This window comes from Aedes aegypti, chromosome 3 (assembly GCF_002204515.2).
Source record: "Aedes aegypti strain LVP_AGWG chromosome 3, AaegL5.0 Primary Assembly, whole genome shotgun sequence".
NCBI lineage: Eukaryota > Metazoa > Arthropoda > Insecta > Diptera > Culicidae > Aedes > Aedes aegypti.
Genome location: NC_035109.1, coordinates 396,533,999 through 396,559,439, shown reverse-complemented (window position 1 = coordinate 396,559,439; position 25,441 = coordinate 396,533,999). Strand labels below are relative to the sequence as shown.

General features: G+C 37.3%; 1 protein-coding gene across 1 annotated transcript in view; it reads left to right on the top strand.

Annotated features, from left to right (window-relative positions):
• Nucleotides 1-1,883: 1,883 nt before the first annotated feature.
• The window catches only part of LOC5567899 (hybrid signal transduction histidine kinase B), a 31,658-nt gene continuing 8,100 nt past the window's right edge, over nt 1,884-25,441 (top strand). The window contains exons 1-4 of the mRNA XM_001651888.2: nt 1,884-3,010; nt 19,127-19,376; nt 19,925-20,164; nt 20,281-20,455. Of these exons, the coding sequence (XP_001651938.1) occupies nt 2,287-3,010; nt 19,127-19,376; nt 19,925-20,164; nt 20,281-20,455 (1,389 nt within the window). The 5' untranslated portion in view covers nt 1,884-2,286. The remainder of the gene's footprint in view (nt 3,011-19,126; nt 19,377-19,924; nt 20,165-20,280; nt 20,456-25,441) is intronic.

Here is a 25,441-nt window from a genome sequence, read left to right as displayed (position 1 = left end):
ATTTGACTTATAGATTTTTTTCAGTTTCAAATTGGCAAAGCCGTGAATGAATCTAATTTTCGAGCAAAGTAACGAACCCAGAAAGGTTCTTTTTAGCTATTGTGATTGACGGAAATCACAAACCGGAAGTCGCCATCTTGGATTCCGAAATGGCGTCAGACATCGATTTCTGGCATTTACTCATCGGTCTCGTTCCAAAAATACCCATATTGCATGGGCTTCAAGTGATTTTCACAAACCGGAAGTCGCCATCTTAGATTCCAAAATGGCGTCAGACATCGATTTCTGTCATTTACTCATCGGTCCCGTTCCAAAAATACGCTACTACATTGGTTCTCGTTGGTCATTATCAAACAGGAGCGTAAGTTGGAATTTTTGGAGCGTAAAAAGAGGGAGCATAAGTTGGAATTTGGAACATAAATGGAAGGGGCGCAAAAAGAGGGAGCGTGAAAAAGGTGAGCGTAAAAAGAGGTTTGGCTGTACCAAAATCTGCCCTTCTGTTATTATTATTATTAAATACCTAAACTTCCCATTGGCCATTTTTTTTTTTAAATAGTAGGGGAAGTGGTGGTAAAATGAACACCTTAAGGATATCGTCTTGTTTCTGATGGAAAAAACGAGGAATTTGAACTGCGCAACATATGATGAAAGTTAAAATACTATGCGAGAGTATTTATTTTGTTTATAACTATTCTGCAATCTTATACGACTTATTTTATGATAACAAAGTCAATTTGACAGCTGCTTTGGATTGTTTCGACTTGCTTTGTACATGTATTATGTTGCTGTTTGCATTTGAGGTGCAAATCTTCACCAAATGTGCTCCAAGTGCGGTAACCCAAAACAATCAAAGGACACCTAGCAACGTTTTCATAAACCACCGCCGCCCTAGCAAGAAGAATCTATCTTTGACATCGTGAAAAGTCTTACCGCGTTTGGTGCTCCTGCATTTAAAATTTGCATTTCAAACGCACACATCAATATATCCATTAATGGTTGTAACCCATTCAAAAATAATTCTAAGGTATCAGATTTGACATCATATCATAACGATATTCACCTCGAGACTTCCGAGCTAAAAGTTACAACAATTTCAATTTTCAAACGTGGTTTTCAAAAATCTTAGTTTTCGTTGATATTTTCACTCCAATTGACCTCCGTATCAACCCGAACACTCCGATTTATGCTCTAAATCGTCCGTGCGTGATAAAATATCATCGAAATTTGTTTTTTCTCGGCAAAAGGCATTTGGTAGTGACGTCATTGCTATCGTTAAGTTTTTTGGTTGATTGATGGACGTCTCAAAAAACAGTATTAAAAGTGCTACTTTTCAACACCGAAAATACTGTTGAAAAGTGGCACTTTTCAGTACTGTTCTTTTTGATAGGAAAACTAGGTTATGTTGTTGATATTCTTAATGAAAATTTGGTTAAATTGCAACTAAATTGAAAAAAAAAGCTTTTTTTCATTATTTCTGGAAAGAAATTTTCCACGCATCGAGATAGGCGATTACTTTTCTTTTCAAGTGCATAGTCCTCAAAAGCCAAGCTTGTTTTATTTTACTGTCATTCAATCCTCATACTTGACAATAGGAATGATGACCCAAGTTTTCATTTAAAATTGTGTATATACGTGAGAATAGCCTACTTTGGTGTGTATACCGTGAATTTGGTTAGCATTTTGATTTTTTCTACCCATACCTAATGCTCTATTATCACTCAACGAGATCTAGGACATGAAGGCCATGAAGTGATATTACCTTACAAGAAAGGTCAACTCACACCCCAGTGTAATAGATCCCATGCTGTTCGTCCTTTCGGCTGCCGTTCGTTCGGGCCTTTCTGTTTGCATTTAGGGCGCACAGTACCTAGTGGTGAAACGATACTGTCCGTGGAAAACCTTTTTCCAGCATTTGTAGCAGCAGTTGGCGTGGAGGTTTCATGACGTTCGCAGCATAAAGCTCGGTCGGTGTTGGAAAATTCGTGTGCTACCAAACCTAAATGGTGTTTTTTCTTCCCCTGCACTTTCGTTTCCCGCTTGACGTCGGTCGTTGCTTGCCTCCGAGTTTGAATTTTCCTTTCCCACACAACGCCCAAGGCATCCCTATCGGATAATGTGATGATTGTGATATTTTCGGATTTAATAAGTGTATGGCTATAAATTGATTTTCCTATTGGGGGAAAATAGAGTGTCACATAATTCTACTGCGTTTGGGGATAACAGTTGGAGTTTTCCAGTGAAAGATGTCAGTGTAGGTGGACAAGTGAAAATTACAACAACCCAAAAATGGAACAAGTTCGTGTTCACTCCAAAGGCAAACATCGTAGTTCTCGATCCGGATCTAGTTCACGACGAACATCGTCCAATAGTGGCCATCAGCGATTGGACGCAGAGCAAACTCCAAGCAATCCACGGGAAGATGAAGAACTTGCTAAAAATAGAGCACCTTTCCCAGCAGGTGGTCCAGAGGAAAATGCAGATAGTGCCAGCACGACGACAAATGCCAGCAGTACGAAGGCGCATAACAACATCAACAACAATAACAATGTTGATGATGCAATTGATGCTAATAAAAATCCACCTGATCAGCAGCGGGTGGAAACGACTTGCATTGAGGTCGTTCCTGAAAAGGACGATAAACTACAGAAGGGAATTCTGGGCTACATGGATCGTCAACTAAAGGTGCAGTCCCTATCAGATCCGCAGAAAAGTCCTGCCCAGAGAAGCACCCGTAGTCGCAGTAGCCTGGATAAAAGCCCACGCAGGAAACGCAGCAAATCGGAGTCCCGTAGGCGGCGGGAGCGGAAAATCATCGCAGCAGGTGAAATGGAAGTGCGCCAGGCTAATGAGACCCTGATGCGATATCTGAAGCAGTGTTCCGATTTCAACGATGCGTCGCTTTCCGGGGATTTGGAAATTCCGGAAAATCTCGAGGATCGGCGGGTACACCGAAAGACCAAGTCACAACGAGAGCGGAAGCACCAGCAGCAGAACGCTCCGAAGCCCACTGGTAGGTGCTAATTATAGAACTCTTCCCCGTATGGTTTGATGCGAGTGACTCTGTGGTGTGGGGTTATTTATAGAACGGACCTTTGATGAGGGGTGTACCAGTGTGGTCAGATTTTTTTTGGAATTAATATGTACTGGGCTTCTACGCATATCTGTCTCATGGTCGTTTCATAAATAAAAGTGTGACAAGTAGGCGTTGAAGGGCAATATTGGATTGATATGATGAATCATAAACTTTCGAATGCGGTTTTATAACGAACGCTGATAATTCACACTGATTTCCAAGCGAACTATGCAAAATTTAAATGAATGAATGAATGTTTTAGTAAGGCAATATTATTTTCTTTATCATTTGTCCTACTCTAACATTAGCATCAAAATTTTGATGATGCAAATCTTGAGTTTTAGTGAACCGATGGAGTAGAGAATTTGATGAATTGTATCGTACATACACTCCCGTGCAAAAGTTTGGGTTCACCCCCTCAAAAACATACAAAAGTGTTCTGTATATATCTCTGTGATTACACGTCCAATTGGAACTCTTTAAGTCGCATTCAAAAGGCAAAGAGTTATTCTTTCTTCGTATGTATTTTTCCAAAAACATTTTTTAATTTTGTATACTAAATTTATACTTAAAGTTGTGACATTTTTCAAAAAACACACTGAAAAATCATACCTAATTTCCTCAGCATTGGGTCGACCAAAATTTCAAATCAAAGTGTCATTAGAATCGTAATCTTATATTCTTTGAAGAGACTTCACTAAATTTTGGCGGAAAAATCTGGAAAGTATTCAAAATTAATGAAACAGTCAGTCAAGTCATCGTGCAAAAGTTTGGGTTCACCCCTCAGTATGATGCAAATCGTGCAAAAGTTTGGGTTCACCTGGCCACACGCACATCATTTTTATCAATATCTCTGCCATTTTTCAACCGATTTTAATAGTTTAAAGCTTTTTTGAGCGCAAATAATGGTGCGTACATGATTGGTTTGAGATTTCACAGATTTAAGTAAGTTCAGGTGAACCCAAACTTTTGCACGATACACCATACTGAGGGGTGAACCCAAACTTTTGCACGATGACTTGACCGACTGTTTCATTGATTTTGAATACTTTCCAGATTTTTCCGCAAAAATTTCGTGGGGTCTCTTCAAAGAATATAAGATTACGATTCTAATTAATGACACTTTGATTTGAAATTTTGGTCGACCCAATGCTGAGGAAATTAGATATGATTTTTCAGTGTGTTTTTTTTTTTTTTTTAAATGTTACAACTTTAAGTACAAATTTAGTATACAAAGTTCAAAGAATAATTTTGGAAAAATACATACGAAGTAAGAATAACTCTTTGCCTTTCGAATGCGGCTTAAAGAGTTTGAATTGGACGTGTAATCACAGAGATATGGACTGAACACTTTTGCATGTTTTTTAAGGAGTGAACCCAAACTTATGCACGGGAGTGTACACCTATAATAATTATGATTTGGCGCCACAACGTTTATCGTCAAAGTTTGTAAGTTTACCCTATGAATTTGGTGAAGAATTTTATTACTGATTTTCAAATCAGTTAATGAAAAAAATTAAAAACGAACCAAAAACCAAAACCGAATTGCCAATCAATGATAACATTTGCCCGTTACTTGAGGCATGTTTTAAATATTTACATGTTCCGCAAAATGTGACTAGATTCCGTTTAACTTGTACTCAATTTCAAAAGCGGAACAGTTCTTCTAGCGATTGCTGTGATAATTATTTCAAATATTGATTTATAAAGAATTCAAAGATCTCGCTTATGAAACTTATGATTCCATATGCGAAATCTTTTGATCAAAACATATGTTCAAATCAGTATGCTAAGTTGAATTCAAGTTCTGTTCTTTTTCAAATGTACACTGAGGCAAAAAAACTTAATAATTTCTTAAGGAATAATTATGATCTGGCGCCACAACGATTATTGTTGAAATTCTTAAGTTTTATTTATGATGTTCTTGAAGAATTTTATTACCAAATTTCATAAGTCAAACAATGAAAATCTGTAACCAATTCAATGAAAAATGCAAAATTTAATTAATCAAATATCAATAATGTATGCCTTTCATTTTAGGCGTGCTCAAAAATTGACATGTTTTATAACATGTGAACTATTTTCGATTAACTTGTACACAACATCGATAGCGGGGCAGTTCCTCTAGCGATTGCTAGAAAACATATTTCGAGTGATGGCTTTTAAATAATTCAAAGCTCTCACTTATGAAACTTATGATCCCATATTCGAACGTTCAATGAAACCATAATTTGGCTGGTTCATAAGTAATGATTTATGGAAAACCTAAGTATTTTTGGCTCAGTGTATAGTTTTGATGATAAAAATGATTTCCCACGGGGCCTTGAGTTCAGTTTGTTGCGTAAATGTTATTTCTTGGCTTAACTTGATGCGTTGGAAATTTAGGAAATGAAAAAGAAAGTCATTTCAAATAGAATTTCGCTAATGCTGTGCGTGCATTAGATTAGATTTGTTTTGGGTGTGCCTATATGTGCAATAGTGCCATTTATACTGTTTCCATTGAATTCATAACATAATCTACACTGCCAATCAACGTATTGGCTTGCAAAAACGCGAAAGAATTTAAAACATCGTTCTCAATCTTTTGAGATTTTTTTCAGGAAACAAATTTAAGAATTCTGTATTGTTTTTTCATAAGGGTTTATCTGCATTCATCGGTTTCTATTCATCGTTGCTCTTTTAGTGTTATTGTAGAAAACAGATTCTCTTTTCGTAGCATATTTTTGTGCTGTAAGATAAAGAATCTTTATATCTTGCTTCATTAACAAGAAGTATTACAGATTTATCTAATTTAGCGAAGTTATTAGCGAAAGAGAGGATCGATGAAGAGAAATCGCTCATGTCAGTTAGGCCCTGTTGAAGTAACAGCACAGAATTAATCTATGGCAGAATCTCAAAAGAATCATGACGAGTGCCCAAGTAACATTTTTAGTTTTTTCATTTTTTGTTTCTTTGTCTGTAGAGCCTTTTACCCACTGCGTCCAATAATTAGGAATATTGTGGTATGACCCATATTTTTTTTTTTTTTTTTTTTTTTTTTTTTTTTTTTTTTTTTTTTTTTTTTTTTTTTTAAATGTGTATTTTCCAATAATCGTTACAAAACTTAAAACAAAATTCTTAAAATACAAAAGCGTGTGTTCCGAAAACTTGTTTAAAGAAATACCTCTGATTCCACCTTTGATTCCTTAACATGTGTTGAAAAACGTATAACGAAGCGTTTTTATAGTGCTTTGTTGTATATGCGATTCCTTCTACTATTAGCCAAAGAGCTGCTTTTAGGTCTTTCCTACCTTCTCCTATATTGATTCCTATAATCTCAGTAGCACTGCTAAAGTTAACTTTTATCTGTTTCCTCACTACTTTTTCAATCCAATTCCATATTTCTCTAGAATATATACACTCTTTCATCCTATGTATATTAGTATCAAGTTTACTACACATTATACATTTGTTTTCTGACTGACCTCTTATTTTATATTTGCACAATTTTTCATTATTTGGAAAAATGTCATTCAAAATTATATATAACACTGATTTAGCTTCTGAACTAAAAAAATTTTTACTAAAATTTTCCCAGACATTTTGCCAATCATAATTTGGAAATTTCAACTGAATTTTTGGGACATGTTCTTGTTTTGCTATTAAAGAATCGTATATTAATGAAACCGTATTTAAATAGTCTATGGCTTTATATTGCATGGCGATATTAATCCAATCGTGAGTAACTCGAGACAATTTTCGAGTGTATGGACAATTTAAAAGGAAATGATCATTTTCTCTAATAGAACTACTAATACCGTACAAAACTTGTTTAATAAATAAGGCTTTCAACTTCTCTTCTACATTTGTGGTATGACCCATATTTAATTTTGTGCTCATCAAATATCCTCTCACAATTGAGATGTGGTGGACAATGGTTGATGGAGCACGTTATCCCAACTAGGCTCAACTCGTTTTATAAAGTTTATTACCCTGTTTGGATTGCATTGCCAAACTTCGGAGGGCTCCAATAACCCTTTTCCAAATATTGACAACCTTTGATTGAACAATGCTCCACAGCTGCAAAGCAAGTGTTCAGCGGTTTCGTTTTCGTTCAAACAAAATCGACATTCTGAGAAATGGATTTTTCCAATCTTGTAAAGGTAATACCTGCTCGGGCAGTGACCAGTCATCAGACCGGTTATTACCCTGGTATTCTTTTTATTAAGATTTAATATGGCCCGGGCTTTTGACAGACTGGGTCTAATAAATCTTTTTGCTTGCTTGGCTGTATCCGTGGCATTCAAATTAGTTTCTACCATGGACATTTCCCAAGTTCTTAGTTTCATCCTAAGAGTACTCTCAGGAACTCCACAAAAAGGTTCAGGGCCGACGAAGCTCGAAGCTGCACCCTGTCTTGCTAGATTGTCGGCGATTTCATTCCCTTCAATACCACAATGGCCGGGAACCCAGTACAACGTTACTTCGTTCCTACTGGCCAATTGCTTCAAAGAGAGTATACATTCCCACACTAACTTCGATTGACATGTAAATGCCTTTAGCGCATTTAATGCTGCTTGACTGTCCGAGAAAATACAGATCTTAGCAAACCTGTAATTCCTTTTGAGACAAACATTTGTGCATTCTAAAATTGCTTGAATTTCAGCCTGAAATACAGTGGGGCTGCATCCCATAACTATAGACTTACTAATACCGGGACCAAAAACTCCAGCCCCGGTATTTTCGCCCATCTTTGACCCATCGGTGTAAAATACAACAGACCCTGGACGTAAACTTGGCCCACCAGATTCCCACGTATTGCGGTTTGGTTTAACCACTTTGAAGGGCACATCATAGTTTGTCTTCGTTATCATCCAGTCTTCTACTGTTTTTATATCTGAGTTCAAGTTGAATTCCTTGATGATCTTCAAGTGTCCCATCAGATCACCATCTAGTATTTTATTGTAACGGATAAATTGCAAGGCATTTTTTGCAGCTTGCAGTTTAACAAATTGATGCAAAGGTAGTAAATTGAGAAGGGCATCCAAAGCAACTGATGGTGTGCTTTTCATTGCCCCAGTCATAGATATACACGCAAGCCTTTGTAACTTAGCTAACTTCTTTTGAGTGGTTACCTCATTTGTTTTAGGCCACCACATCAGTGAAGCGTAAGTAATTTTAGGTCGCACTATTGCTGAATAAATCCAATGTACCATGTTTGGGCGTAGGCCCCAGGTTTTCCCCAAGGCTTTATTGCAGACCCACAGGGCATTTGTACCCTTAGTTATGATCTTATTTAGATGAGAATTCCAGTTCAATTTCTTGTCCAGAGTTACACCAAGGTGTTTTACTTCTTCCGAGAACTGAATTCGAATTCTATCCAAAAAAGGCTGTTTGAGGTTCACCTTTTTCCTCCTTGTAAAAGGAACAATAACTGTTTTCGAAGGGTTTACATTTAAGCCCTCACTTCTGCACCATTTGAGAGTACTGTTTAACGCAGATTGCAACCGATTGGAGATTGTGTCATCATATTTTCCACGAATCACAATGGCCACATCATCTGCGTATCCAATAACCTCAAAACCTTGATCCTTTAGATTTTTAAGGAGTTCGTCTACTACTAACGACCAAAGTAAGGGCGATAATACTCCTCTCTGAGGACATCCCTTCTTAGATCTTATAGATAGTTGCGCACCTCCCAGATCAGCGAATATCTCCCGATCTCTGAGCATAGCCATTACCCATTCAATAATGCTTTTATCCAAGCCCCTTGTTTCCATTGCTGATCTCATGGAGCTGTAGGATGCATTATCGAATGCTCCTTCGATGTCGAGAAATGCAACCACGGCTATTTCTTTGGCTTCAAGTGATTTCTCGATCTTACTCACTAGCGTCTGTAGTGCTGTAATAGTAGATTTACCCGTTTGATACGCAAATTGATATTTGCAAAGAGGCATTTCTATTAAGCTTGTTGACTTGATGAAATCATCAATTATTTTTTCCATTGGCCTTTTGCAAAACAGACGAAAGGCTTATGGGTCTAAAGGCTTTGGGAGTTGTTTTATCCCTTTTGCCAGCTTTAGGAATAAAAACAACTCGAACCTTTCGCCACGCCTTAGGAATGTAAGACAGTGTAACACTGGCCTTAAAAATTTCAGTAAGGAGCGGACAAAGCGCCTCCTTCCCTTGTTGTAGTTTTTTCATTTACTACAAGCTGTTGTTACTACCATATTGTTAAAACTCATTTTAGAACTTATTAGTCTTAATAACCTTAATAAACTTTTGATAAAACTCCGTTAAGCCCGAAAAGGCCCACACTACAGGAGGTTGTTAAGACTATACCTTAAAACCGTTTCTAAACTTCTTAGTTTTGCATAGTATGAATACATCTACCCTTGTAGTATGCTATAAATCATTCATAAGAGCTATTGTACAGCCTTATTGAGCTCAACTAGCGGTATTAAATCTTTTACGATATCTTAATACACAGAATAAAACCGATGTTAAGAGCATATGATTGAACAAACATCAACCAATAATTTGTTTATAAACCATAACCTTTTTTTGATATTGAAACCATCATGATGTCTGCCGACTCATAATAACAAATTAAAATAATCATTTTTTGCGTGGCAGAAAATTTCCTTACTATCGCGTGAAATTCCTGCCAACAAAAATTTACTGGTGGAATGACATAAAATTTTTCGATTTACAGCAACGCGCCACATTAATTTTATTAAATGTGTGCCGTTTTGTATCTAACTGTTTTATTGGAATGAATTGTTATAATAAAGCCCGTCGTGCTTGTTCGGTTGTATTTATGCAGAAAACGGTAACTGATAAGTGCCTGAAAAATGAAAGCTTTTATCGTGTAGCTCAGCTGTTGTGTGCAGCATAGTTGTCCACCTAGAACGGAAAGTTCAGGCAAGTATGGGAAAAATATGCGATATTCTGTTAATTCTTCGAGAGAAATATTTGTCATTTCTATATTTGCGTTCTGAATAATCCATAATTAACTACGTGATTATCATTATCAACATAATGATATTGATAACCACGCGCAGACTGCAATCCAATAACATGCATCAGACAGTTGAGATTTAAGAAGGCTTTAACATGATTTAGCGTAGTCTTAGAAATTTTACTAATGCCTTGACAAGACAAGCAAGATGAGGTTTTAAGTATAGGTTTTAATAGACATTACACAGCTCCTTCAAAATACAATTTATTATCAAAAAATGTGACCAGCAAATAAGTTTTAACAGGAGCTCTTGTAGATATCTACAAAGCATTTTAAAGTGGGTTTTACCGAAAAGAACGTTTGGCACTTTGCAATGCTTTATTAAATCTGTTAGGAATGGATACATCTTTAACAAAACCTCCATAAATAACATCTAAGATCAAAAAGCACTGAAATTGTTACTTGGGTGGGGTCTAAAGAAATAACATGAGGATTGTTCGGACTCACATCGGCGCACGCTATGTCTAAACCAGCAGATTATGCAAATCGGATGTACCTCGGATTTTTTTCGGCTAGAGTTCAGTATTTGGGTTATATTTTCATAATCGGAAGGTTTCAAAATATTCCATCGGTGAAATTTTTCCCATACATTTTGTATGGGCTGCAATCTGTAGTACAACGCGATTTTCATTGATTTTCATAGTCTTTATATGAAAAAATAGCTAAGAAGTTGAAAAATCATAATCTTTCCTTGATATCACAAAAATTTCCATCGGAATCCAAAAGATATTTACCAACATACAACAGGTTTATATTATAGTTTGGCTTTGAGATCTCTAAGGAACTGGAAATCAAAGATAGATAATAGATTCTTACAAAAATACCCTCTTAAAGATACCCACAGAATTGCAAGGGATTGATAACCGGAATCTTTTACCCTCCCAAATTATTATATTTCCACAATATTCCTAGAATTACTTCCAAAATTCCAGAATTATCATAAAAATCCAGAATGCCTACCAGAATCCCAAAATTCCTCCAGAGATTTTGGAATTCCACTTCTTCTTCTTCTTCTTCTTCTTTGCATTACGTCCTCACCGGAACAGATCCTGTTTCTCAGCTTGGCAAAGAAACCACAGTTGTTCCATTACGAAAAGATCCTGGACCGACCGGGAATCGAACCCAGATATCTTCAGCTGCTATGTAGCTACGGACTCTAACCACACGGCTAAGGTAGGCCCCATATGGAATTCCACAGGATATCTAAGAATCCGGGATATCAGAATTCACACGTAAAAATCAAAATTATTCTATAAATACCTGAATTCCTAAGAAACAACAAAATGATCTTAAGGCTCGAATTCACAAGGAAACTTCAATTTCCTATTGGCGGTAAACTTACCGGAATCTCAGAATTCATTTCGAAACCTCGGAATTCCAATGGAAATCTCAAAATAGCTTTCAAAACTCACATCGTTTTCCCATGATTTTTACTTCTAACTAATTTATTCCATACAATTCTGCAATATTACACGAAGCCACTAATCAACCCAACTTTTACTTCTTTTGACTCAATTCGGCTCTTCCATGGGATAACCCAAATTTGGGTTAACTGAAATATGGCTATCTTTAAATAGTTTTCCTTTGACAATAAACAAAAATATACAACTAAGTGCAAAAAAATCTACCCAGCGCTAGCTTTCGAGGTCTCCGTAGTGGGTTAAAACAACTTAATGTTAGGTAAACTCAAAAGAATCCAAATTTGGCTTGTTCCATTGATCTTTGTCGCTGGGTCTGTGCGGCTCTCTCTCTCTATTTTTGAATACATTGCCATTGCGAGAGAGGCAAAACAGCCCAACCGTGGGTAAAAACTAAATGTAGTTTAACCAAATTAGTGTTTAAAAAACTTTTATTTGTGTAGCTTGATTTCTCCGTGTAAAGCATACTACACCTGTAGCTTTGTAGTAAATGCTACCTTTATTCATATCAACGCGTTGTTTGTAGTATTTTTGAAAGTTTAGTAACTAAAACGACACAAACATATTCCACTCGTGTTCCACATGTTGCATTTACTACCGAGAATGTAGTAAACTCAACTTTACTACATTTTATTCATACCGCCCATTGTTTTGGGTTCTGCAAGAAAAAAAAACTCATACTGCCTTTTTCACTGTTTCGTTAAATTTACATATGAACAACAAGGCCAGTGTGTGTGTGTGTGATCCATCTAACCCCCACTGTCCGGCAGTGGTATTATGGAAAAAAGTTTTCTGCAAAACTGCTTAGATCCTACATTTTTGCAAAAAACTTCAGTCCGGGAGTTAGAAGGTGATAGCTCTATTGCAGATCCTGTGACCCATTTCAGAATGGCTGGAGAGACACGTCCATTCAGAAGTCACTTTCACTAACAACAAGCCCCGCATGTATGCATAACCGTTATCAAATGGATAATGATAATACATACACACTTCCTGTTTCAAAGATGTTTGCTTTGAAACTGGCGCGTATTTAATATTTAGGTATCGATAAATATGTAATCAGAACAATCTCACCAAAATCCATCCAATGCGGCGTTGTCATCAAAACCACTCAGCAATCGATTAGGTATCTCCTCGTGCCACATATAATATTTGTCGGTGGTAGACCACATTGGATTTCTTTTCACCATTATTTCTATTTCTTACTTTCACGAATTTATAAAACTTTACTACTTAACGTAATTACAAAACCATTATTTTGTTTTTATTCCTCCGAACCATCCGTCCGGGTGGCGTAGTACCGTCAACCGAAACACAAACGCAATCGGGAAAAAAAATCACGTGGATGCACAAATATTAACAAAGCCAATTAGCCAAAGCGACATCACACTGAACGCGTCTGAGAGGTTTATTCACTTTTTAATATCTACGTTTTTTGAATATTCACTTTCGAATTGAAATCCGGATGGCGTAGCACTAGTTAAGTTATCGGCAAAATCGCGAAAAACCATATGAACAACAAGGCCAGTAAGAGTCGAAACCCCATACAAAATCAAAATTGCACTTTTTGCCCCCTCAATACAATTACAGAGAGGGCAAAGTATCATTTTGACCTCCCACTTATTCTGACAAAAATATATTTTTCTAAATTCTTAACTACATTCAATAAGATTGTTTTGATTTTTTTACACAATATATGTCACGAATTCTTTATATGTACAAATTTAAGTGGTAGTGACTAAATTTCTGCCCTAGTTGTGAACTTATGGCTTGAGCAATTAAATTATTCTTGCATAGTAGTGAATTTCGAAACACATTACAAATGCTTCACACATTTTCTACCTCTAGTCAAATGTCTCACCAAAATTGTTGCAAAAGTTGACTGTTTTATATGCACAGAAAAAAATCCGTTCTCGTATCCGTTAACAGCAGACGTGAACTCGTCAACAAGCAAAAATACACCGTGAACTAGATCATGTTTATGCGTAAACATGAGGGTAGTTCATGGTGTATTTTTGACAGTTCACGTTTTCCAGAACTCTTTTTTAAGCGTGTGAGTTTGACTGATTTGTATGAGAGCTTCTTGTCATAGAGAAACTTTTACTATTTTCGACTAAATCGTCTGAAATTCAACATTTCGATTATTTTTGCAAGGTTATAAAAGTTTTCATTAAAAAAATACATCTGCTGAAAATATGTAGCTTTTTCCAAACTTGAAAATAATAATTTTTCATAGTGGCGTTGAAACACAATATTAAAATCTTAAGTCTAACCATACCAACAATTTCTACGTTCCACAGGCCTCTAAATAATAACTCAGCTTTCAGACTTGTCTCATGGGCTTAATATAAATACTACAAATAAAATGATAACACCATTATATAAAAATTGGAAGAGCAAATCATGTTTTTATTGCACAATGTATCATATATACGTAGCAGCTTTTAGCAAAAGTTTGAATATCTAAAATCATACTAATTTCTTCAAATCATATGAAATGTAAAATTTAATCATAAATTCAAAATAAGCTGCCAAATTACAGCTGTAAATTAATGCTATCTTGTTTGTCGCGATCTTTTTTGGGGAATAGTTCAAAAATATTAAATTCACTTTCTCAAATAACAATACTTACAAAGGCATTACTTTGACAATTTTCGTAAATCAACTAGCATAATGAAAAAGCTCTTTACGATCTCTAATATTAATATTTGCCCCCTAAATGTGTTCATAAAGTTGGCGCCTCTGCCAACATCTATGCTGTTTTCTTACCTCATTCTAAAGATGTTTATGACCAACAAGTATTTCAGATGAGCTTAAGTCTGACGCATTAAGCCTTTAACTGCTTCCTGTTCATATTATACGAAAACCGTAATGATGTTTAGCGAGTCATCGCATTGTTCCTTTTGTAGAATCGCCACGAAGCGAATCACCCCATAACAATCAGCACGGAATATCCGCTCAAACAGGATTTGCCACAGTTGATTTAATTTAGCCCAAAAAGAGGATTCTAAAAATATAACTCCCACATCGAAATCAGAAGAAAAGAACCGATGCTAACGGCTTTCCTCAAAGCTACTTTTAACGACGACGAAATAAAACCTCCGCAGGCTTCAAGTGGCACCATTGCCTTGCAACATTCTTACATATTTCACGGCGAACAGTTTTCCACCATCATCACTGCTTGTGGCCATAGCAGCACCGTTTCCTATCTAAAGCCCCTTTAACGACAAGAAGCAGACAGCGACCGCCGAGAGAGGACGAAAAATCCCACATAAGTATATGCTTATCGATGAAACCTCACCGCACCGTCGCAATTTGAATGACGTCATTGGTGAAGCTGATCGGGCTCTTTCCTTTCGACCCTGCTCCTTGTAACTGGCCTCCCCTGCGCACCCGTCCAGACACCATTTCCGCCCACACCACCGCTTTCTTGCACCACTACAAAGACAATGCACCGCTGCTAACAAACAAGGCGATAGAAGCAAATACCACCAATCAGATTGGAGTGAGTTGTCGGTGAAACTTATTATTTTCTGGAAAACTGATGTCGTTCTGTGTTTCACGTAATCCTACTTGACCTATGATGTACGTCACTGAGATTATTACTTATTGAATTGCGATTTGATTGGTGATCATGAATTCTCTAAAACTGATAATTTTTTACTCTTTCCATTTTTTTCTCTTTGTATAGACAGTTCTGCATAATTATCATAAAAATCATTATCAGTCTAGTCCTTTAACCCTCTAATACCCAAATTTTTTTTTCGATCTAAATTTAATTTTTCGTTATCTAAAATCATTCTAAACACGGTTTGGGCAATGATTTATTTTTCTTCGCAAATTTATGAATTTTGGTTTTTGATTTTTATTATTTTTATTTTTGAACATCCCTATCCTTTTCAATTTTTTCTTAAAGCCTCTTCTGGTTACTGGTTTTTGACAATAATAAAAATTAGAGTTTTTACTATTCTTTTGAAAGTATGATTTTTTCATTTTTTTTTTCTGGAACATTTTTTATTTTCCGTGTAACTAACGGAAAAACAGATTTGAAATCATGTCAATACCATCAGGCTCTTCTTCTGTGATAGGTTGATCGTAGAAAAATATAAAAGGTACGATTTTTTGTAATACACGTTAAATGAATCCCAGGCATTTGAAGGTTATATAAGAATACAATTTTTCAAACAATTTTCAATAATACAAAAATGTTTCAAAAATCATAAAAACTTTTCTTATATGCATGTTATGAATCAAGGTTTAAGCCAAAAATAAAATCATTTTAATGTCCGAGCTACGAAAAACTACAGAAAATTCCAAAGTGTACCCCGTCTAAAGGCGGGGTTGGGTATTAGAGGGTTAAAATGTTATGGATGTAACAAAATATTTAATTGTATTTTTCAATAGTAGGGAAGACTGCATATTTTCTCGGAATCTCAAACAGTTTATCTTAAGCAATTTTGAGCAAATTTATCAGATGGTGGTCCTCTTTCATTTGGTGCAAAAACGAAAATGTTATATCGGTGGTCTTCTTCTTCTTCTTCTTGATATTATCTCACTGGACAAAGTCTGAGCGGTTCCATTTGAATTCGAATGTCGGTTTACTTTTGTATTTTTTGATTTGGATGAAATTTTGCACATGCTTTCTTTATGCCCAAAAATGCCTTTTTGCATCATCGGCTCGCCATTTTGACTCTAGCCTTACTTTTGAGAAGGGGCTAAGAAAAACACCCTTAATAATTTTCAAAAAATTATAACTTAGAAACGGTTTGTCCGATCAGTTTGGTGCCTTCCGCAAAGTTTTAGGTTATTGTTGGGACTATCTGGAAAAAATATACACTGCAAAAAAAAAAAAATGTTGTAATTTTTTATATATCGAAAATAAAGCTTAAAATCAATTTTCTCAAAAATCGTATTTTTGATTTTTTTGATTTTTTTATATGTTAAAGTAGACAAAAAATGAAGTCTTTTGCACAGTGGGTCAAGATGGAGAAATCATGGACAAAAAAGTTATGATTTTTTGAAAATAGGTGAATTTTTGAAAATGGTCATAATAAACTTTTTAAATATTTTTCAACTCGATTTTATGAAAGTACGCAAAATTTACAAATAAAAAGGTATACGGAAAAATCAGGCTAACTTTTACCGTTTTAAAGATACAGCGGTTTTAATGCAAAATTATGATATAATTTTCAATTTTCGGTCATTATAATGTAACTTAGAAACGGTTTGTCCGATCAGTTTGGTGTCTTCCGCAAAGTTTTAGGTTATTGTTGGGACTATCTGGAAAAAAATATACACTGTAGAAAAAAAACGTTGTAATTTTTTATATATCGAAAATAAAGCTTAAAAATCAATTTTCTCAAAAATCGTATTTTTGATTTTTTTTTTGTATGTTAAAGTAGACAAAAAAATGAAGTCTTTTGCACAGTAGGTCAAGATGGAGAAATCATGGACAAAAAAGTTATGATTTTTTAAAATTTAAGCTTTATTTTCGATATATAAAAAATTACAATGTTTTTTTTTACAGTGTTTATTTTTTTTCCAGATAGTCCCAACAATAACCTAAAACTTTGCGGAAGACTCCAAACTGATCGGACAAACCTTTTTTAATGACCGAAAATTGAAAATTATATCATAATTTTGTATTAAAATCGCTGGTAAAAGTTAGCCTGATTTTTCCGTATACCTTTTTTTATTGTAAATTTTGCGTACTTTCGTAAAATCGAGTTGAAAAATATTTAAAAAGTTTATTATGATCATTTTCAAAAATTCACCTATTTTCAAAAAATCATAACTTTTTTGTCCATGATTTCTCCATCTTGATCCAAAAACAAAAGACTTCATTTTTTGTCTTCTTTAACATATAAAAAAAATCAAAAAATCAAAAATACGATTTTTGAGAAAATTGATTTTAAGCTTTATTTTCGATATATAAAAAATTACAAAAAAAATTTTTTACAGTGTATATTTTTTCCAGATAGTCCCAACAAAAACCTAAAACTTTGCGGAAGACACCAAACTGATCGGACAAACCGTTTCTAAGTTATAATTTTTTGAAAATTATTAAGGATTTCTCAAAAGTAAGGCTAGAGTCAAAATGGCGAGCCGATGATGCAAAAAGGCATTTTTGGGCATAAAGAAAGCATGTGCAAATCAAAAAATGTAAAAATGAAATTTGGGAAAAAAGTCGTCATTTTCTGTGGAACCGCTCGTCTGCTTCTCAGCGTAGTGGTCATTGAGCACTTCCACAGTTATTGACTAAGAGCTTACTTTGCCGAAGTTGTCATTTTCGCATTCGTATATCGTAAAGCAGGTAAGATGATACTCTATGCCCAAGAAAGTCATATATGTTTTCATTATGAAAGGATCCTGGACTGACCCGGTATTGAACCCAGACACCTTCAGTATGGCTTTGCATTGTAGCCACGGACGTTACCATTTAGCTACAAAAGATCCTTATACACTTATAGTAGATTCAAATGACGATCAATTAAATTTCTAAAGTTTCCTTTGGATTTTTACTAGTCCTTCCAAAGAATTTCAACGAAATTCCTTACTATAATTACAGCGTAATTCTTATCACAATTGGTCGGCGTTAAGTCAGAGTGGACCAAGTGCCATTTTTCATATTTTGAGAAAACTTGGTTTAAAGTCTAAAGCTCTGTAATTTTTAAACTCGTTTAAATTTTGGTTCAATATTTCTACACATCTTTGTGATACTTAAGCGGATCCTAGCACATTCTATACATACACAATAGAACTACTAAAAACTTCTATCGGACTTTGAAATTGACTCAAAAAAGGCAATAATCAATCAGTTTAGTGCTTTTGAACACTTGGTCCGTTCTGTCTGCACAGAAAATGTTGCAATTTCTGACCACTCATCCAAATATGGTGAAAGGTCAAAAATCAAAGTCAAATGCAACGAATTAAGTAGGTCGCAACGTCAAATTTGTAAACAATCCTATTATGGACCCCGGGAGGGTCCATAATAGGCATTCGGACAACAGTTTTCCAAATGTATATTTCTCTGGGAAAATCATATGATTTTGTATGTTGCATGGGTGTACTGTGAAGTAAATACATTGAACTTGTTATAAGACTCCACAAAACGTATATCCGCCTGATATATAATTGCGGAAAGGCGTCGAGAATGAATTTCAGCTACTAAGGGGTCCATTACTAGCATTGACACCCTAATATTTATAAATTTCCAATGATGGAGAAGTAGAAGAATCATTCGATGTCGAAAAATCTGACAAATCTCTGAAAATGTTTTTCATTTCCTCGCATTCGTCAGCGCGCTGATCATTTTCGCTGTTATGGTAATAAGCACTTGGTCCACTCTGACTGCACACTTTTATCGATTTTTATTGATCATCCAAAGTAAATTTGTTACATATTATATCATATCGCAGTTTACAGCATCAATCAAATCTGGTCAAAGTGAAACGGAGGTAAAGTAATTTCGCATCTAATGAGAGAATAATCCAATTTTCCCATGTTTTGTACTTGATCCCCTCTGACTTAACGCCGACCAATTGTCAATCACAATTCTCACTGAAATCTCGCTTTAATTTCTACAAATTATTCAAGCTAATTAGATTAACCCCGGTTTTATTCATTTATTTCCAGGTGAAGACACACCCAACTACCACGGGGAAATCTACAACCCATTTACGCCGGTCGTGTCTCCAACGGCGGAAGCAGCCCCGACTAGAATTGATAAGATGTACATACAGACGGCCAGCGGATATCGACCAGTAGACAATACGTATCACAATCATCATCATCATCAGCTGCACCTTCATCATCCGCAGTACCATCATCATCACCATCTCAGGCCAAGGGGCGGAGGTGGACCTGGTGACCCTGAAAGCAATAAGTATGAGAACTGATTTTAAGTATGGGATTCGAACATAAGGCAGAAACAAAGATGGATGAATGTTCATAAGGCTGAAACCCGGGCATAATCATACTGCTATTATTACCCGGGGATCATTATACGACATTCACGCCAAATTGGGCTGATACTTTTACGTTAAAACAATACTAAACAAGTTTAAATTAACAATTTTGTCGGCACACCCAGCAGCTAACAGTTAAGCTTTGCGGAGAAATACAAATTTGCGCCAATAACAGCAAATTTATGCCTATCAGATACATTTGAAGTCACTGTTGGCCTTAAGTGTTCGGAATATGAGTCAAAACGGTATTCCACAATGAAACTACCATAAATATGGTGTGACGGTTTTCGCATTTCCTTATGTGTCATGCTGTAGTTTTATAAAGGTTTTAATTTCTTTATCTCGACAATTTCAGCCTTTCGCTAGTTCAGCCTAATGTTATCAACCTTTTGTGATCTCAGCCATTTGTAGGAAACCCCTAAATTTAATGATTTTTGTATATCTCATTTTATTTCCATCCTTCCAGTTACACAATAAGAACCGCAGTTCATTTATCCGGTGCAGTGCAGAGGGTATGGCTGCACATTTCCAACGTTTGCCACGGTCTGCTGGGAGGACTGGCTCTGGCTCATCTGCTGCTGATCTGCACCACTAGACCATACGATTGGGTCGAAGCATCCATTCGGCACTATTCGGCCTTCGCGGAAGTCTACGCCAACACGTTCTACTGCTTGGCCATTATCTGTATGGTTTCGATATTCGATAGGTGGGTAGGCAACCGATATTGGCTGGACTGGTGCCAATTTGCTTGCATAACTACCAGCTTCTTTCTCAGTTGCATTGAAATTGGGATTTAATCCATCGTATGTCTTATCATTGCAGAATGGACATTGCACACTTCAGCCTATCGAGTGCGGCGGATAATAACATTTCGTTTCGATCGGTGGTTATCATCATGATCTACGCAGCAACGATTGTCCTGAGTCTGTCGGCTGGATCGATGGACGAACGCCTTTACCTGTCTGCCTCCAATGTGACCGTGTGGGAGGAAGAACTGGTAAGATAATATGGTTTAGTCGGTCACCGAACTCATTTTCGATTTGTATTCAATTTTACATTATTATGCGACCATTTTGACTCCAGAGTTTTTTCAAATGGCCTATGAGTTTTTACATGCAATTCATTTAAAAAAAATCCCGTTCCGAACGGTTGGCTTTAGAGAAATGCGTTCTATGGAGTTAATCATTTATATTAATGTAAAAGTATACACGGAACATATTTTTTTTTTTATCATGAACAATTTTAACAATTTTAATTTTAACTACACTCAAGCTAGTTAATGAATTTCCTTTCTGCTGTGTTCTGGTTATTTCCAACCATCAAGAGGTTCTCGAGCACCGGTTTCGACAACTGGCGTTTTCGAGTGGTGAAATATTTGAAGTCCGTGAAGCTGTTAAGGGGCCCAGATAGCCGTAGCGGTAAACGCGCAGCTATTCAGCATGACCATGCTGAGGGTCGTGGGTTCGAATCCCGCTGGTCGAGGATCTTTTCGTGAAGGATATTTTCTCGATTCCCAGGGCATAGAGTATCTTCGTACCTGCCACACGATATACACATGCAAAAGTGGTCAATCGGCAAAGAAAGCTCTCAGTTAATAACTGTGGAAGTGCTCATAAGAACACTAATCTGAGAAGCAGGCTTTGTCCCAGTTGGGACGTAATGCCAGAAAGAAGAAGAAGAAGCTGTTAATTCTTATCAAGAACGATCCTCCGGCGGAAGCGGCTGAGCTCACGAAGTTACAGAAACGAGACGTTCCTTGAGACGTTCAAGAGGATTTGGAAGAACCTTGAAACCGTCTACGCTAAGAAGTCCGTCTCGTTGCAAACGTTCGTCGGGAAGCAACCTGCGAAGCTGCGGATGCTAGAATTTTCGTCCGTTAAGATCACCTGAAAACATTCGAAGAGCTGATCCGGCAACTGAAGCTTGTAGAAAACGATATTGTGTCTAAGCTGTTTGCTACCCTTCCCGAGTCGTTCGATCCTTTAGTTACGGCGCTGAAAAATCTGGGTGAGGAAAATCTCAAGCGCCTTCTTGCCGAGGAGCTCAAGAAAACCGAACGGGTAGCGGTTTCCTATCAAGAAAACCTGCAGCATCGAAGCAGAAACCTGGTAAGTTCGCCGGAAAGTGCAACCGCTGCCAGGAAAAGGGACAAAAGGCCGCGTAAAGTTGAAGACGGATGGGCATGCTGAAGCTGGTGGTTAGGCGATGCCTTCATGACTGGAAAATGCTACCGAACGCAGGACTAGGGTGTGGTTTCCTTCAAGCTGGATAACAGAGCCTCAGACCACCTTGTGTATGTGAAGCACTGTTTGGCCCACCTCACGAAGCTGGAGCAACCTGTCGTCATAAACGTGGCGTAGGAACGATCAATCCCTGATTTCCTGACACCGAGGCACGATCAAAGGCATCAACAGGGAAGGTAACTATATCAGCCTGAAGGATGTCCTTTTCGTACCTAATCTTCGAGCGAACCTGCTATGTGTGAAGAAGATGACAGAAGCGGATCTGGATGTCACTTTCACGAAAAATTGGGGTGGGTAATGTCTGTTACATAACTGCGGGGTTGACGTAGGACTACTATGGACACAACTTCGATCAATTCTGGGTCAAACTCTTACAACAGTGCGGTAGCTTTTTGCAGGTGATAGGATGTTTGATGATAGATGATAGGTGCTGTGATTGTGAGTATTCAATAGACCATTTCCGTGAAAAATTTTTATTGGCTTATATGCTTTCTGTCAATTTACTGAACAAACTTTCCTAAGGAACCGATATGTTTTGGAGCCTTTAACTGTAAGAAAACAATGAAAAACTTGCGGCACGTTAGTGCACCCCTCGGTCCCCTACAATTTGTTTCACCTCGAAAAAATGCAGACCCCTTTTTCCCCTATGGTTTTGCCACCACGTTGTGGTGAATTTACGATCAGCTGGCATGACCAGATGATTTTTGTTTATGTTTTCATTCATCATAATGGGCTCCGTTGCGTTTTCGCTCCCTCTTTCCTTCACGGCTCCCGAAGTCTCCGTAATCACCGCGGAAACCACCTTCGCCGCTTCGGCCGGTTATGACCGCACCCGGCGAACACTACACGGTTCTGTAACGCAAGGATTGTAGTCGACAGATGCCTGATCTCTCTGCTTTGTGCCGACGAGGATTGAAGGGATTGAATATGCCGGAAGATTCCCGCCTAGAGGCAGCAACAGCCGCTCAAAATTTACTTGCGCGGCTGTTACTGCCTCAAGGCGGAAATCTTCCGGATCAACAGCCAACAGTATTTGTCGGCATGAATAGTAAAAAATAGCCTCTAATAGAACTAGCGGTACCGTAACTGCTGGGTGGATGAGAGATTTGTTGTTAGGGGGTGGTTTTGAATTTTGAATCTGTGGAGGAAAATATATTTTCCTAAAGGAAGACTTGAATCGGGTTGGAGTTGGAACTGTGATTCAGAACGGGTTGCGCTAGTTTCAACCTGGTTTAAAAACGTTTGTTTGAGTAGTTTCGGTGGTGCTCCTGTTTGGGGCGCCCTGACCGGGATCACGGTCAGTTTGAGCGCGCACCTGATTTGACGTTTGCAAATGTAAACAAGCATCCCAATGCAGGGGTGGAATCGAAAAACTGTTGCGAAATCACCACGCTGATACCCATAGGGTTGAACAAACTGTGCCGCATCTCGAATTATTTTTCAAAATGTGGTGAAAATTCATGTTTTAAAAAATTTGTAAGAAAATCAGGAGTGCATATGCACAAAATCTGAAAGCGTTAATATTCATTAAAAATGATTGTCTTTCGAAGAAAAATATAAAAACTGGGCGTTAGATCTGACGGAAATGGTCTATTATCGTATGGTTTTAAGGGAGATCTGTCATTTGGTTTGGAAGCTTACACAACCTCGGGGAAAGTTCCACCTTATGACTTATGAACAGTAAAAGCAAAGGCACTAACCATCGGAAACTAAATGCGTTTGCATTTGATTATGCCGCTCAGTTTAATGCTAAAATAATCATTCTCTATACAGAAGTGAAATTGGAATTTCAAAACCAAGAGCGTTACATTGGCATTAAATTTTTTAAACTCTTATAACTTTTTGCTGGCTTAACGAAATTCCTTGATTAGCACCTCAATCGAAAGACAAGGCATCAAAGGGTCATGTCGTTTACTTACTGAATCCCACATACCTGCCCAAACAGTTTAATGACTGTTTTAAAAGAGAACGTTGCTTTCAAGCAAATCTATTGGTGAAGGTGCTAGAAAAAAGTTGACGTCATTTGCTTTTCACTCTCCGCTTAGATCGCATCTCAGCAGGCAACAGATCGGCTTGATCTGACCGGGCGTGTTTCTCAGGCACAGCCATCGATAGCGAAGGACCACACGTTTGTCTTGTTTCGCTCGATCCAAACTTACCGTCGACCGACCGAGAGAACATCCTGTCCGCAGCCAAAGCCATCACCCATGAAGAAGAAGAGGAAACAGTCCACAGAAGAATGAGAAGGTTGTGGCCGCCGTCGCAGTCCTAAACTGTGACTGTGGCTGACATCCGAGAAGAAGGAGGAGAAAAAGAATGCAGTTCCTAAGCAAAACCCCACCAAGTTGGACTTGGACCCCGAAGAAGCTGCCACCGCAAACCTGATCGGGCAAACATGTTTTATAACCTTAGAATAGCATATGATGCTCCTTCCTTTTGTGCTCTTCGCTTTCTGATCGACCAATCTGGGAAATGGGTATGTGCCAATAATGTGTTGGGCTTAGAATTACTTGAAAATTGCGGAGAATGCTAATGCGTGAGAAATTGGTCGAATATGAATTGTTGGAAGGGATGATATTAACTAACTATTCAATACGAGCTATTGATAATAAATAGTTTTCTTTATTTGGGGCCCAGATAGCTGTAGCGGTAAACGCGCAGCTATTCAGCATGACTATGCTGAGGGTCGTGGGTTCGAATCCCACTGGTCGAGGATCTTTTCGTAAAGGAAATTTTCTCGACTCCCTGGGCATAGAGTATCATCGTACCTGCCATACGATATACACATGCAAAAATGGTCAATCGGCAAAGAAAGCTCTCAGTTCATAACTGTGGAAGTGCTCATAAGAGAACATTAATCTGAGAAACAGGCTTTGTCCCAGTTGGGACGTTACGCCAGAAAGAAGAAGAACGAACCATCCTTGCTGTAGCAACCAACCGAAGGATGCACGTTCACCAACTTGATGTGAATACCGCATTCCTGTACGGTGAACATGTAGAAGATGTCTACATGACCATACCCGAAGAAGTAACGGCACTTCCGAACCTCGCTGGAGCTGGAGCAATCGTTGTATGGACTCAAGCAAAGCCCTCGATGTTGGAACAACAAGCTGAACCACCTTCTTCTGGATTCTGAGATATCTACAAACCAATAGTTTAAAGCACACTAGCAACACCTGATTGAACAAATTTCAATCTCATGGATCAAATACAGATAGCCCTTGAGCTGCTGAACAAATTTGTCAAAGAAGCCATCTTTATAAGTGGTCAGGTTCCTGAGTTATTCGCAAAACAAAAGTTTCATGCAAACTAGCGTCACCTGGTGGCAAAATTTTCATTCAACTAGTTCGAAAAATAGACCATTTCCGTCAAACCTTACCCCCACTTTTTATATTTTTCTTCTATAGAAGATTGTTTTTAATGATTATTGACGCTTTTAGATTTTATTTATATGCAGTCCTGGTTTTCTTACAATTTTTTAAAAACATGAAAATTCACCACTTTTTAAGCTTAAAATCGTCGTGCGGCACAGTTGTTTCAACCCTATGAGCATACAGAGTGGAGATTTTTCCACAATATTCTATAACACCCCTGCGTTGAATGTTTGTAGACATGATGAAATGTCAAATTCCAGCACACAACAAAACAAACTCGACATTGAAAAAATGAGCAGCAATTTTCGATTTATAACTTCAAACCGTTACCGAAATCATATAAGAACACCCCAAAACGCAAGGCTG